Source organism: Sturnus vulgaris, chromosome 6 (assembly GCF_052056855.1).
Source record: "Sturnus vulgaris isolate bStuVul1 chromosome 6, bStuVul1.hap1, whole genome shotgun sequence".
NCBI lineage: Eukaryota > Metazoa > Chordata > Aves > Passeriformes > Sturnidae > Sturnus > Sturnus vulgaris.
This window is the reverse complement of record NC_142248.1, coordinates 4,952,712-4,967,895: the sequence shown is the minus strand read 5'-3', so window position 1 is coordinate 4,967,895 and position 15,184 is coordinate 4,952,712. Positions and strand designations below refer to the sequence as shown.

The following is a 15,184-nucleotide window of genomic DNA, read 5'->3' as shown; positions in this document are numbered from 1 at the left end:
AATAACTATGTGGGAGCAAGACCATCAGGACTGTCCACTTGGCACATCAGTGCTTGGTAGGGACAGAAAAAGTGGAAAAAAATATTTTTCAGCAACTTGCTTCTCAGCACTTGGTTTTCAGTAGCTGAAGATGGTGATTTTTTTTTTTTTTTAATAAAAATTGATGACATGGCTGCACATTGGTCTGGGATTTTGAGCAGTATATATTTTTATAACATGAGATCAAATTGTGCAATCCCCTGGTGACCTTGTCCAACTGTTCTCAGAACAGACTACTGGTCTGAAAGATCTCAGCCACTTCATCTATTAGTCGGAGTAATCTTGTTCTTTCTTTCTGAATCACTATATGTATTTCTTTTTATCGTCTTTGTCATCTTGTTTCAGTCTCTCCCTTTATGTCAAGGTCAGTCAAGTCAACCAAGGGAGAAGTACAAAAAACCTGGGAACTGATTAGTGTAGGATGGTGTTAGATGATGAATGGCAGAACTCCCAAAAGCTGCATCAGGAAAATAAATGGTGTGTTACTGTACTTTCCTGGTTATTTACTTGTATGACATGTAAAACAACTGCATAAAAGGTGAATGGTTTTGTTGCTCCTTGTTATTAGAATTTCACTGTTATTCCCAGATAGATGTTTTCACAGAACCTTCCTGAGGACATTTTGGCAAATTTGACCTACAGGGACAGAGAAAGTGAACCTTAATTTCAGTTTTTATGAGGATCAATGAAAGGAGAAAAGAAGATGACAAAAAAGCAGTACTTCAGACTAATCTCTTAATTTGTTAGACAGCACTGCCCAAGTCCTACATCACTCAATTATCTCCATTGCCTGGCTGCAATACAGTTACAGCTTGTGTGAATCGTATTTCCAGAACTGCTATACTTTTTCAGGTTGAAAAATTAGATATTGAGCACCTCTGAAAAGCTGACCTTCCACCAATTATTTCCCACATACATTTTTCGTGCATCCGTTTTGTTCCATGCATCCATTCATCTGACTGGACTTTATGTTGCAGTTGCCTTCTTGGTGGAATATGGTTAGGTTTCTGTCCCAAAACCTTACTCTTTTCTTGGCTTCCATCCTGATTCACATGTACCCAAGACCATAAAACAAATAAATAAATAAAATAAAATAAAAACCAATTCCTATTATTCTCTGTCTCTGATGATTTGGTGATCAGTTTGAATTTTACTAGAAGTTTTATTCATTAACCTAGAAAGCCTTATTTGTTAACCTTCAAACCAAAACCGTGTATCACAAGAATGACTGAATCTACAAGCTGTTAATTACCACATAGAGAAATAAATAATTACAGCCCTTTTTAATTATCCCCTTAGACGGTAATATCAGTGTCTGATGGATTGTTAGGTAGGATTGACTATTGGCTAGTTTTAATTTCAAGCCAAATCTTCCACCTGTTTCTTTTCTTACACGTTGCTATGGTGAAGATTATCATAGACTGCATACAAAAGTGAAACACAGAAGGATCACTGAAAAACCATCCAGACAAAGACATGCAATAATAACTGAAAAAAAAAGCATATTACTTGGTAGGTGCCATTAAGCAGTCATATTTTTCTGGCCATATTTTGCTGTTGACCAGTCCAGAAATATATTTGGAATTGTAAACTTTAAACTCTTTCAATTTTCCTGACAAAATCTTTCTAACAAATACATTATCAAATACAAATGCTTTCTAACAAAGCATTATCATTGTCTTTACATGTCCCATTAGGTCCAGGCTGTATTGTGTGCTGGCACTTTTGGCCACTTTTATTCACACCCAGCTAGCTCTCCTGGACCTTAATGCTTCAGTCACAGGATTAACACCCCACAGAGAGATGGGAATATTTTGCAGAGCTCAGGGCAGAAAAAGCCAAACAAAGGACCCTTATCTGTAGGCGCCTGTGTGGGTAGGCTGCCACAATTCCAGTGTAATTCATGAATACTGGATATTTGCATTGCACATGTTCAGCAGAACTTGAAACCCAAAGGGCAAAGTATACTCTTGATAATCCTAGGAACTTATTAAATGTTCCCCAGATATACCAGTAAGGCCTGGAGTTTAGTTTAAAAGCTTTATTTTAAAGGCAAACACTTTATAATCTCTCCTCTAAAAGGACCCTCCCTATTGGACAACAACTCTTTGAAGGGAGAAGCAAAATATTAGTGCTAATCTTTCATTAACTTCTCTTGCTGTTACTCCTAAAGTGCCAGATCTGAGTTTCATCTGAACTTCATTTCCCCCTGAGATACAAATGCTTTCCACCCTCTCAATGGGTCCATTTTCTTTTATGATGTCTTCCCAGTGGTTTCTTCATATTTCGTTTGAGTGGGATGGGTATTATTGGGCAGTCACTAAAACTCAAGATCTTATTCCAACAACCTTCTTGGGAGCATGTTTGAGTCCAGATGATTCAAACTCTTTCTTTGGCAGAAGACTCCTCTAGTTAAGTGGGAATATTGCCCATAAAAAAGAAATGGACTCCAAATGTTCTTGTAAGAAGGAAGTCCTGTGAAGGCATCTATTCTGTAGTAGCAGAAGTGAATAACATTGAAAATCACAGATTTCCTCCCAGCAGAACCTCTGGAGCTTTGGATGATGATCAAGAGCATTTGGGACAGAATTGTCTGAGCAGAAGTCACAAAAGCAGAAATTTTTCTGGCAACGTTCCAGTAATAGAAACAAGGGATTTCTGTTATTTTGGGGAAATAAAAAGTTCACTAAAATTTTAAAGACTGAAAAGCAATCATTTTTATTTCAAGTCCAAACTGAATTTATTCAGAACTATAAATCCATCCTTTATTATTCTTCACTGAGTCGTCTCAAGTAGGACAATCCAGAGCTACAAGTACCAAATGGGATAAAGTTTCTGTGTTCCATTCTGGACCTGCCACTGTTTTTCAGGATATGTGCCTCAGCTCATATTCCTGCATGTCACTTTTCCCTAGTATAAAATAATGGCATTCTTTCTGTTTTTGCAGGTTGGACCACACACTTTTTCAGATTTCATGGCAAATTACTAGAAACATGAGCTAGTGGTATTGATTGTACATTAATTATTCACTCAATAGTCAATTATTAATTATTAAAGGTCTTATTTTACTCTAGGTTGAAATGGATTGCTAGGTGCTTGGAAGTTATTAATACACAATAACTCTATCAGGTTTTGCAGCACTCTGTTTTACAATTCAGTTTCAGTGGAATGTACTTTCCAAACCTTTACATTCAACAGTAAAGCAGATACAAACATTGAAGCCAAATGCTACAGTGAGATTCCTCAGCAGCACAGACACATGGTTAAGAGCTTTTAGCTTTCTTTCATGGGGGATTACATACAACCTGAAATATTTGGCTGGTGCACAGTGCCTGGTTTGGTCCCTGCCTCTTAACAGGAATGCAAGAAGGGCATTCAGGAGCACTGTGTAAGTTGCCCAGTCATTGCTGGGACTGAAGCTACATCCCAACAGACAATCCATGTAAAAAGGCCATCTGCAAACCTGTGGGCTCATGGCTGACTTCTCTTGTTTGGCTGCTGTGCCATTCTCTAAGGAAGCAGTGGATCCACCAACGAAACTGATTTTGCAAGATGCCAAGCCAAGACAAGCACTGTAGAGTAATGCTGAGTGTGGTCATATCTTCTGGTGGCATAATTACATTCCCTTGGAGACAAAAAAAAGGAAAAAAAGATGTCATGAATCTACCAGTTAACCCTTTAGTTCACACCCCCTCAGTAGAGAAGGACCACTTTTCTACCCTAAAACACAGGGCGTCCCTGCAGAGCTGATTGCTGCAAAGACACAACTTCATCTACTCCTCTTCTACACTGAATGTCTCACCACAGGAATTGACTCAAATGAATACTTGTGGCCATTGTGGGTATATTTCCCCAGTGGTTCTGGCCTTTATGAAACCAAGTATTGAGTCCTCTATGTCTGGCCTTAAAACTCTGTTTCCCTGTGTCCAGCCTCACTCAGTGCTCTGTGATTTGCATTCATTTTGCACACCAAGCCCAGATTTTGGCTTACATCCCCATGAGCCTCCCCCTCAGAGATATCCAAGCCTCAGACATCTGTAAGTCAACTTGCAGTCCAAAAGGATCTTACTAGCTTAAATAATTTAATTGCTTACTGGAAAGAATGGCTAGGAAATAAACTAATCATGACTCCACAGGCTTTAAAACAGCTTAGTGTTTCTTTGTGAAGATGTAAGAGCTTCCCATTTTCACTGTTTTCATCTATTCTTGGAGGCTTAATTTTTTTCCTCAGTTTTTTTCCTCCTGCCACTGACCAGCAATGGCTTGTTAGAGCTGCAATTAAGAAGGAGTTTAGAGCATGCATATGAATGATCAGAAAGGAACAAGGGACCACCAAGGCAGAGTTTCAGGACCTTGGGGCAAGAGATGCCCATCAAGGGCTCCAGGAGAATGTAATAACTGAGCCATGATAAAGCCCAGTGGGACTTGGAGAGCTTTGGTGACCTCCTCCTGAGCTGCAGAGCACCCAGGGCAGCAGCCAGGCTGGCTCAGCAAGGATTATGTGCCATAATGGTTAAAACCTTGGCACCCACCTCAGGTCTCCTTCTATTAGTATTCTCAATGGTAGGTTTGTATCAGTGTTAAGAGATTTGGAAAAAAACCCCAAACTTTGGCACTGTTTTATATGGAAGGTGCACAAGCCCTGAAAAGACTGTCCACAGTGTAAAGTCAAGAGCTGGCAGACAGACAAGCCTAAGCTAGAGAGATGTCTGGTTAAAGGAATTCACCCCATGAAAGGCTACCTGAAGGTGTAGGGGATTTTGCAATGCACTGAACTACTCAAGACTTCCATTGGTTCTCAAATTTTTGAGGTGGCTCAACATGCCTGAGTTTACAAACTGCTGTAGGTATTTGTTAAAGTTTTTGGGTTACTTGAGTTCCTATTCCAAAGCAAATGCCAATTTTTCAAATTTTCCCCCTCATAACAGATGCAAATTTTGAAATCTTGCTATAGAGATCAAATTGAAAAAGTCTGATTTAGAGGTAAAAAAACCATGTCCTTTGGAAAGTATTAAAAATTGTGCAAGAAAAAAATGTAGAGAAATTAAGTATGTTGCCATGAAATATGGGTTGAAGACCAGAAAAAAGCCGGTAGCATGTGCTAATAGAAAAGGCAAAACAAAATATGACACAAAGATAAAATCCCAACTAAATGGTCTCCTTTGTTTGGATTAAACATTTCCTCAATATCAACATGTTCTGACAAAACATTTCAATTTTGCCAAAATTGCGTTTCCTGGCAGAAATGGACAGTAAAAAGGTTTTGACTAGCACAAGCACACGTATGCCAAGTGATTCCTTTTGTGTGTTGTGGTTTTCATCCACTGTGGAGCGAACTTTCACTGAGCCTCATTCATTCATCCGCCCCGCCATAAATTCACGGCTATTTTAAACACGTTGTAAAGCGAACCGCGTCACTTGGCCAGGAGTGTGGGGCAGGAATCCCTCTGTGCAGCCACCCCACAGCCAGCCTCGCCACCCCCGGCATGCACCAGCCCCACAAGCCCAAGGGCAGCCAGGACCAAGTGCCTCCTCCTGGAGATGTCTGTAACTTCAGCAGCCAGCTCAAAGAGAGGGATCGCTGCTCTTCTCTCTCTCTCTCTCCCCGCTTTAAAACATCTTTCTTCACATAAGGAAAGCTGCTACCTCCGTTCTGAGCACGGAGCCAACAAAGCCATCACGAAAGGGATGTGTTGCCAGAGTCCAGAAAGGGTTAAGGCAGCACTTGGAGAGGTTTGGGGTGACGTGTGCTTCTGGACGCCGGAGAAGTCTCTTGAAGGTAGTTCCCCTCTGGTGAGGATGGGAGCGTGCTGAGGTCTGAAATCCGAGATCCCTCGCAGCCTGGAGCTGGTGAGGTCCCAGTAAAAGCTGTTTGCCTGCTTTCCCTCCCCGAACAGTCAGAGCGCTGCACTGGCCTGGGCAGCATGGAGCGAGCACCCTGGACACTTGTAGGACTCACCCTTCTGCAGCTCCTGCTCATCTCCTGCTTGCCAAGAGGTACTGTAAGAGAGCGTGTGTGTTCCCGGCACGGTCGAACGAGTCCCTGTCCTGAGTGTGGCCGGAGGGGTTTGATCTCATGCGCTGTCATGGGAAGCAGAGAGATCTGCAGGGACAGCACAAGAAAGGGCTCTGCTTTATGTACTTTTGTCTTGTCAGCATGGAGTGTGTGTGCGTGTGTGTGTGTAGGTTTACTCAGGAATGATTTTCAGGCAAACTTAATAGCCTTAAAGAGAAACAACTGGCTGAATTTGTTTGCCAATGGCCATTAAGAAAAAGGTATGCAATCACTTTGCTCATTACTCCTTTTATTTTCTCAACACTCAGTGCTAAGGAAATGATGATAAAAAGAGGCATTTAAGTCTCTGAATTGTAAAGCGTAATTTGTTTAGTTTGGCAAGACAGAGATTTTCCTCTCCAGCCCCAACACCAAGAATGAAGGCAAGGGAGAAAAAAGTGAAGGAAAAAAAAGAAAACAAAACCCACACATTGTTTCCAATCTGGGATTTAGTTCTTCCAATATTATTCTTTCGAAGGGGAAGCCTTGTTAAAGCAGAACGATCTTTTTTATACTCAAGCCCCATCCCGGTTTCTGCTGAACCAGCATGTATTATCTTGATAAGGCTGAGCAAAAAGCATTTACTGCTGAGTGCAAATTTGCTGCAGTTACGGCCACGAACCTGGGCTGTTTACACCTGGAGGTGTCCAGACCTGCTTGCAGCAGCCAGCTGTCAGCACCGGGGCTGCTTCCTTGCGAGCTGCACCCTAAGGACCGGCAGGTGAGGTGCCCTCAAGTCACCCACCCCTGAAGCTGCTGCATATTTCGGCACCGCTGACCCCTGGTACCAGGGGAGCTGTCAGATCTGCAGGCACTCGGATCTCAGTGATTGTAAAGAATTGGTGCCCAGGATGGTGCTCCAGGGCCACCCTCAGCACGGGTCTCCCTCTGCAGAGCCCTCCCCTGCCGACCCCTCAGGACACGGGGAGCGGGGTCATCTGGCCACCAACACCTGCAGCCACCCTGGGAGCTCAGAGGCACAGAGAGCTTCTCCCCACCTCTGTGCCACATGCCCTGCCTTGTCCCTGCAGCGGCCTATCCCTCAGACGTGTGACACCTGGCAAGAACTCTCAGAACTCTCCCTGCCAGTGGCAGAGCATCCCCGGGCACAGGCTGTGGCTGCCAGGAGGCTGGGTGGGCACAGACCCCTCCTGCTGCAGGGGCTCAGGTGTGCAGAGTGACCCAGCCCCGAGTGCCCTGGGCAGCGGGGACAAGGACAGCCGTGCCCAGTGGGACACAAGGGCTGCGGGGCTTTGGAGGGAGAGTTCTGGTTCCCCCAACACCCACTCCTCACACACCAGCGAGCAGAGCCTGTGGGACACACACAGGGATGCCAGCTGTCCCCCTTGTCCCCTGCCATGGCTCCCCTGCCCTGCAGCAGTGGCTGGTGGCCCTTGCTGGGCACACAGCTGGCAGCAGGAGATGGCCAGGAGCCCCCGCAGCCACAGCAGGAGGGGCTCTCAGAGACAGGGGAGCCACTCAGAAGTGCGGTGGCCTTAACATGTCAGGGCAGGTTGGAAAAGAGCGTTTTGTCTCCTCCCCACAGATGTATCCAATTTTTGTCCATATTTATCACACCCAGTTGCACAGGGCCTGCCTAGAGAGCTGGGGGCAGGAGTCAGGGCGGTCTGGGAATTTATTTTTTGGAATAAACTTGGAGTGCAAGTGACTCATGTTTCCTTAAAAATATATGTGTGTTTTTGTGTGTTTCTGCCTATCTAAACCCTTCCCAACCTCTCTTCCCCTCCCCCTCCAACCTCTGTCTAGAGAAGTGAAGGCCAGATGCACTCAGACACATCCAGATGCATTCAATCTTAGCAAATGGGTTACTTCAGTTCACATGTTTAGGTTCCTAGCATGGACAAAGGGAAAGAGCCTTGCCTTTTGTTTTGGAAAAAAGCTGGGGTTACTCGCTTTTGACCCTGAGGTCTCTTCAAGTAGCTCCCAGGAGTCCCTGCCAATGCCCAGGATTTTTCTCTCCACCAGCCCTGAGCAGCACAGGACGGTGCAGCTGTCAGCAGCAGGACCTCCCCTGGACATGTGGATGCCCCTGTCCCTCCTGCAGGAGCAGGGACATGGCGAGGGGCCAGCTGGAAGGAAAGCCACAGGGCAGGGAGGCAAGAGATCAGCAGGGACTGAGGCTTGGCAGGCTGGGGGCATCTCCAGCCCTTGGTTAGGCCGGACTAGACACTACACCAGAGCTGTAAGGACTAAAATTTGAGGAGGGTTGCTGCTGGCTGTGTGGACTATTTCTCTCTGGGCAACATTAACTGCAAGTTAATTTGTCAACACGTTTCAGGTCTCACACCATTACAAAGGGGCAAATCCTCAAGGCAGGCCCAGCACCACTCCTCTATGTTTAGGACACGAGCACATTCTCATGTTATGTGGTCATGAATTTCAATACTGCAGCTGCCCCTTCCCAGCAGCTTTCCAAACATTCTCCCTTATTGCAGAAGTCTAACATCATCAATGCTGTCACTTACTCAAAAGTTCTACACTCATTACCTGTTCCTGTTCCTTGTCTTGCAGCACAGAGTAAACAAATTCTCTTCCTGATCCTACTAGTATAACTTTTCCGCCCAGAATAAGATCCTCTGTCCCAGAAAGAATTAAAGCCTGAAGGGTAATATGGCAACCTCTGAAGACCCTTAACCTGCCTATTTCTTCCTGCCACAGCTTTTCTCAAATGAAGCCACAAAGCCAAAAATAAGATCACAAATGCCACGTCATAAATACTGACAAGAAACTAAAGGCGAGCAGTATGTTAAAAAGACAGTCAAATTATTGTGCATTTATTTAGTGGACAGATTTCACTTAGTATTGTAGATTTCCTTCTGTGCTCTGGCTTTGATTTTTTTTTTTTTTAATAGAAATCCTTTCTTTTTGCCTCTCCCTTGCCACTGTGTGAAAGAACACACTACAGGCAGAGAAGGATGCCAACTGACTCTGCAAAAGCAGCAGTCTAATTATTCAGCAAAGGTCTGTGACCATAAAGTAAGTACACCAAGTAAAACTGAAACAGGGATGTATTTTAGCTCCTCTTTTAATTAGCCCAGCTGCTGAAAAGAGTAATAGGTACATAATTTCTAAAGAGAAGCAAGTGGTTTTAGAGACAGCATTATCCTTTTCATCCTCTTAACACATCAAATAGACAAACGGACAAAATATGCACTATAGTTTATCTGAGGCAAAAAGGTTAACAATAAAGACCTGTATTTTCTTTTATTATTAAGGGCTTGGGATACATCATTTTTCAAGAGCCCCAGTAAAAGTCTCTTAAAGGGAACATCCTTCTTCCCTTCCAAGTTGTCTTCCTCACTGAAACCAAATGGAGAATTTTGCTACTCATCACAATGGAGTCACAGTTTCAGCCAGTGCTGCATCAGAGCATTTCCCGTGGTCCATGTCCACACACCTGGCAGCTGTGGGGCAAGGCTCAGCTTGCATATCTGTACAATGGCAGTGGAGCCAAGTAAGAAAGGAGCAGAAAAATGAGATGGACCTAAAGAAAGTGTAAGCTGCTACTAGGTTTCATCTCTGTTGAAGCTGTCCTTTCTTTAATGAGAAGTTAAAGAATACTTTCAAATTAGAGAATCCTTTCAGAAATATTACATGGCCAAACATTCTCTACTAACAGCCTTAAGAAATTGTTCCTTCAAATTCAACTTCTTGTTTCTTCAGCAGAAGACAGTAGTTGTTGTTGAGCAGCATGTTGAAAAACTAAGATGAAATCAAACACAAAGGGGCATGTTCTCATCTGTGGAACACGAACTGGTTAAATAATCACTTCGAAAAACTCATCCTCTATGGACTCCAATTCTAGAGATGTATCTATCTGTTTGTATCTGGCCTTACTTACACTGCACTGTTACTGCAAATGGCACTTTTCAAAGCGATTTGAAATAATATTTCTTAGAGATTAAGTAGTGTTTACCAATGAATGTACAGATGGATTAATCGAGGCATGGAAGGAAAACTTTTGCAGGATAACAGAATGGACTTGTAGCATAGGAAGTTCCCTCCTAGGACACATAGGGCAAACTGGTTTTTTGCTCAAGGACACATAGGGCAAACTCGTCCTTTGCTCAATCAGTCGTCTGATCCCTCCACATAGCAGCTACTGTCAGCACAAATGCAGGGATGAGAATGGGAAGTCAGAGTGAGAAGGGAGAAAAATGTCCCATCTCAGCAGCAGCAAAGGCTTATATCAGCTTAAAGTGACTGTACTCTAAAAAAATTCTCATTCTTCCAAAGAAGTGGAAGACACAAAAGATAATTGGTATAATTGGGCTTGCTTCAATTCACCTTAGCTCTTAGCTATACAGTTTTACCAGCTCTCAGATCCTCGGAACAGAAATCCCTTTCCATCTAGCAATATACAAATTCACTATGGCAAAAGATTAGTCAGCTGAAGCTGACATTTCACCATGAAGAGTGGCCCGACCCACCCCGGAGGCAACAATACGCTTGTGAATCTGTTCCTCAATCACCAAAGCTTTAAGGCTGATCTCAGCCCTGGGGATGAGGGGAGGCAGCAGCATCACTGAGGTGAATTGTTGCTGGGTGACACTGCCAACAAGGAGGACATTCCCTGGGAGCATTGCCTCCAACTGGTGTCCTGCCAAATCCATCACTGACAGCCTCTAGCATCTGACGTGCTGTAGGGATTGGGAGCTCTTGCTAGGTGCAGGTGTAGGTAGCAAGCATGAATGTGCTGCCATCTGAACCTGGAAATGTTGATCTCCCACCTCGCAGTCCTGCTCAGGCTGGACCCAAAGCAGGGTGAAAGGTTGTGTTGGGCTGTGCCAGGCTCCTGAGCCAAGCAGGTCTTCCCTGCAGCACACACCCTGCACGTTTGTGTGCTTTCCCAACACAGGCGTTTCTTGCTTGGTTTCCATAGTCTTGAGCTGCTTCCATGTGAGCTGTTTATGCCTGGATTTAATGGGCTTTTCTTCCATCATTAAAATCTCATAAATTAATGCACTGTTTATTTGCCTGTCCAGAGTCTTGTTTGTTCTTTGCAGCTAAATATTTTGCATGGGTTGTCAAGCAGCTTCTTCCGGCTTGTCCCAAAATCAAAGACACAGCCACTGCCTGCAAGCCAGACTGCCTGCTTTGGAAGATTATCAAAGTAAAGCTCACAAAACACCCCACAATTATCTCTGCCACAGCTGGCTGAGGCCTCGCTTTCAGTATTTTACTCAGTCAATAAATCTTCCCCCACTTTTCTCTGCCTCGTTCTCTTCTGTTTTGGGGTAATAATGGCCAAGTGTGTGAGTGGGAGCTGCCAGTGGCTGCCCATCCCCAAACACACAGCGGGGAGCAGGGTTCTGCCTCTGCCTCCCTGGAGCACAGGCTGAGCTCAGCCACACAAACAAACATTGATTGCACACATAAGTGACTCTCTGCATAGCCCTCTTAAACTTCTGAGGCAAAGGCTTTATTTGCCTTTTTTTTTTCCTTTTTTTCAGTCGCTCAGAGATAAAACAAAAGGGATCTTGCTATTATTAAAAGGATGCATAAACTCTTCAATCATATTTCTTTAAAGGTTAGCTTCCACAGAATCTCAAAATAATAGATTCCATGATTTCTGTGTATAAAATCCTAGAAAGGCCACTTAAACGTCCACATATTTTCTTGTCAAGGCTATATAAATTGCCAAACTCAGAAATGAAGAACCTGAAAGGGAATTAAATTGTCAGTAAATCAAAAGACAGTTTATTTTCATTGCCTAAGTCGAGACAAAAGAAGTGAGAGCAGCAGCAAGTATAGGTGGCAGCAAGTATATTTTTATAATCTTTTAAGGGCTAAGATGTGCTACTCCCTTCTTAATACTAAATATTACCTCAAGGCCAACTTGTTCTACAAATAACACATTTGATCCACCAAGAATAAGTGTGGCCTCTGCTTTTTGGCTCTGTTGTATACACAACCTCTACATATAAAAATAAATATACATATGCACATATTCACACTGCCTACCTACAAATACATTTAATTGTGTGATATTTTAAGAAAGAATAGAGTAATTTAGGTTGAAAGGGACCTCTGGATGTCAGTGCTAACTTGAAAGTTAAGTTGTGTTGCTCACAGCCTTATCTTGCCAGGATTTCAGTTCCTTCAAGGATGGAGGCATTCCTTTGTCTCCCCAATGTAGCTTTGCTGTGAATATTTGGATCATTTTACAGACAAAAATTTCTCATGGATAATACATCCACTTTATTAATCAGCTTTAGCAATCCTGAGATAAATTACATTTCTATCGAGTTAGAAAAAGTGAGAATTTGAATTATTCTTTACAAAAGCTCTGAGTGTTAGGTAGTTATTTATTAGTCAGACTTTAGAGAGTCTTCAGGAAGGAGTGACACCCCCATCCCATACACCAGAGACACAGTTATTGTCTGTCTTGTATGGTGAGATGATGTATCAAACTGAGTGTCAGTTTTACGGAGATAATTAGATGTGTGTAATTAATTTTCTCTGGAATCTGAATCAGATACAATTCATAGATACAAGGCTTAATTAAAAGGAATAATAGCCATAGGTTAAGAAGCCCCAGCTTGGCCAAGTTGATTGACTGCCATTCTGGAAATTAGAAGGCATGAGTTTAATTCCCAACTCTACTATTGTTTTTGCCTGGGACCTTGAGCAAAGTCACTTCGCCTCCCTTGTGCTTCATTTTCCCATCTGGAAAGAGAGTTTTGTAAAGCATGTCAAGATCTACAGGCAAAAGGGTCTACAACTGCTGAACACTAAGATTATTTCAATGCAAGATTCCACTACAGGAATGAAAAACTACAAAACCTTATTGGATGGCAGGAATAGCTTTTTCTTTTTGGAATTATTATAGGGGCAGAGGGAGGGAGGGATGGAAAGATTTCAGCACAAACAGCAGCCTCCTTCCTAAACGTAGAGCAGCAGTGGTTGGTACACCAGGCACAAGGGAAAGGCTCAGTTCTGGGGAGCACAAAGGGCTGCATTTCATTTCCCAGCCAAAGGGGGGGTGGGAAAAAAACCAAAAAAACCACAAAAACAACAAGAAGAAACAGTTTGGTGGTCCTTTTTTTAATGGAGTCAGTAAAAAATCATTAGGGGAGAAGATAAGCTTCTGGGAACCAGACTCCATGAGGTCATGGAGAGTCAAGTGAGACAGAGCAGCAAGGCTCAGTGGCAGGGAGCTCCAGCAGGCACAGTAATTAGGTTATCTGAGAAAATGAAACAAAAACAGTTGTGTGAGAAGGGAGCCAGGTACAGGCATGGATGGGAGTGTTTCACCTTAGAGATGTATGGCTTGTTTCGTGACAAGGCAACCCTGTTACTCAGAGTTTAATACACAAGGAAAAAGGTTGTTACCTAACCACAATTTTAAAATGAAGAAGAAAAAAAAAAGAGGATAAAAGGGGAAAAAAGAGATAGTCTCATTAAGCTTCCTTCATGTCTTATCTTTCAAGTCTGCTCTCTTTTTACTATCAAACTCCATGAAAGCAGTCATCAGCTGGTTAGAAGGCACGCTGACAGCTCTGTGCACTCCTTGGATCTCTCTTTGTAGAATTTAGACAGCACACTGGTGGGGAAAGGCAGGATCTGCACTTATTGTGGCAGTCCTGAGTCACAGTCTGAGGTTGTTTCTTAAAAGGGTACTTCCAGCATAGCTGAGATATCATATGAGGTTATGCTAAATAATAGAAAGATGTTACCATATTAGAAATGCCAGGCAAAACCGAATCTTAAACAATAAAAAAAAAATCTTGTTTCCTTTGGCAGTGAAGTCGAATGTAACAGCATGTGCTTCTGCGTGAAAATAGGGAGTGAAACCAGCTAAAATCCAACTTTAAAAGTGGCCTTTCCTGGTGGGCCCCCTAGTTTTCAAGAACAGCAAATTCACAAGCAGAGATGCAACCAAAACATGCAATCATAGTTTAAATAATCTATACATGATGTTTTACATCAGTCCTGCAATCTGAAGAAACTCTCTCATGTGATGTCATCCTCTGTGGTTTTTAAAGCTATTTTTCTCACCACAGAAGGGGGAGGCCTTACAGAGAAAGCAAACATAGTCCTTCCCTCTGGTCTGTTTGCTTCCTCTGGCTGGCACTGCCACTGTTCTTCTGATATGCAAACCACGCTGACGTTTCAGGCACATGTTAGCACCTAGTTTGGGTTTTTCTTGGCCAGCCTCATGCCACCCATGATCTGATAAAACACTGGATAATAGATCCTGCCATTGCTCATCAGATAATGGGTTATTTCTGTGTGTCCTCCTCTCTGTTCTCTGCAGAGTACACAGTGATCAATGAAAACTGCCCAGGAGCCGAGTGGAATATCATGTGTCGGGAATGCTGTGAATATGACCAAATTGAGTGCATCTGCCCAGGACAGAAAGAAAGAGTTGGCTACACCATTCCCTGCTGCAGGAACGAGGAGAATGAGTGTGACTCCTGTTTAATCCACCCAGGTATGTTTGTGGCTATGCTGCGTTCACCCCAAATCTTTGGCCAAAGCATCATGGCAGATGCTGGGCAGGGGCAGTGGTGAACAAGCACATCTCACTGAGGCATGGGACTGCCCTGCATTTCCTCAAGAACTTCCTCTGCCACTCAGCTGATAGCAGCAAGACACTTGGCAAGGCTCCCCCAAAGCAGGTAGCATCACTGGGCAAAACAACCCAACACTTTCTAGTAGCAGTGCTGTCCTCAGGATGTCTTGGGCAGACCTGGAAGCTGCCAAAGGGTAACACTGGTATAGCTGGCTTCACAACAGGAGTGCTTTGGTGGTACTCTTGGTTGATTTGCATCCCCAAAGCAAGAAAGGAGAGACAAATCCCACAAGCAAGGAGGAAAAAAAATGTGAAAGGAGAGAGGAGAAGAGAGCAGGAGGAGCTAGGACCAGTTTAAAAGTCATCAGAATCATTTAGGCTGGGCCCAAGTGGCATCAGCACACGCATTCAGACTCCTGAGAGAGGCGTTTACAGTTGGAGCAATGAGATTTAGAGGTTTGGGCAAGTCAGACCGGGAGTTTGGTTCCAAATCTCAGTCTGAGCTGCCTAGGGCGTGGAGGTTGGGTATGGTTCCCAGCAGGAAAGCTGTC

The 15,184-nt window shown here is 43.6% G+C and overlaps 1 protein-coding gene and 1 long non-coding RNA gene across 3 annotated transcripts in view; one reads left to right on the top strand and one right to left on the bottom strand.

Annotated features, from left to right (window-relative positions):
* Positions 1–2,065: 2,065 nt before the first annotated feature.
* On the bottom strand, positions 2,066–6,147 carry LOC148223292 (uncharacterized). Its single transcript, XR_015804406.1, has 2 exons — positions 5,999–6,147; positions 2,066–3,664 (listed from the first exon to the last, which is right to left on the bottom strand). It is a non-coding gene; the product is annotated as an uncharacterized LOC148223292 (long non-coding RNA).
* Positions 5,817–15,184, top strand: part of PAMR1 (peptidase domain containing associated with muscle regeneration 1) — a 55,079-nt gene continuing 45,711 nt past the window's right edge. Inside the window, exons 1-2 of one of the 2 annotated variants that reach the window (XM_014873535.2) lie at positions 5,817–6,036; positions 14,376–14,552. In XM_014873535.2, coding sequence (XP_014729021.2) covers positions 5,964–6,036; positions 14,376–14,552 — 250 coding nt within the window. In that variant the 5' untranslated portion in view covers positions 5,817–5,963. The remainder of the gene's footprint in view (positions 6,037–14,375; positions 14,553–15,184) is intronic. The other variant, XM_014873536.2, reaches the window with a different exon arrangement.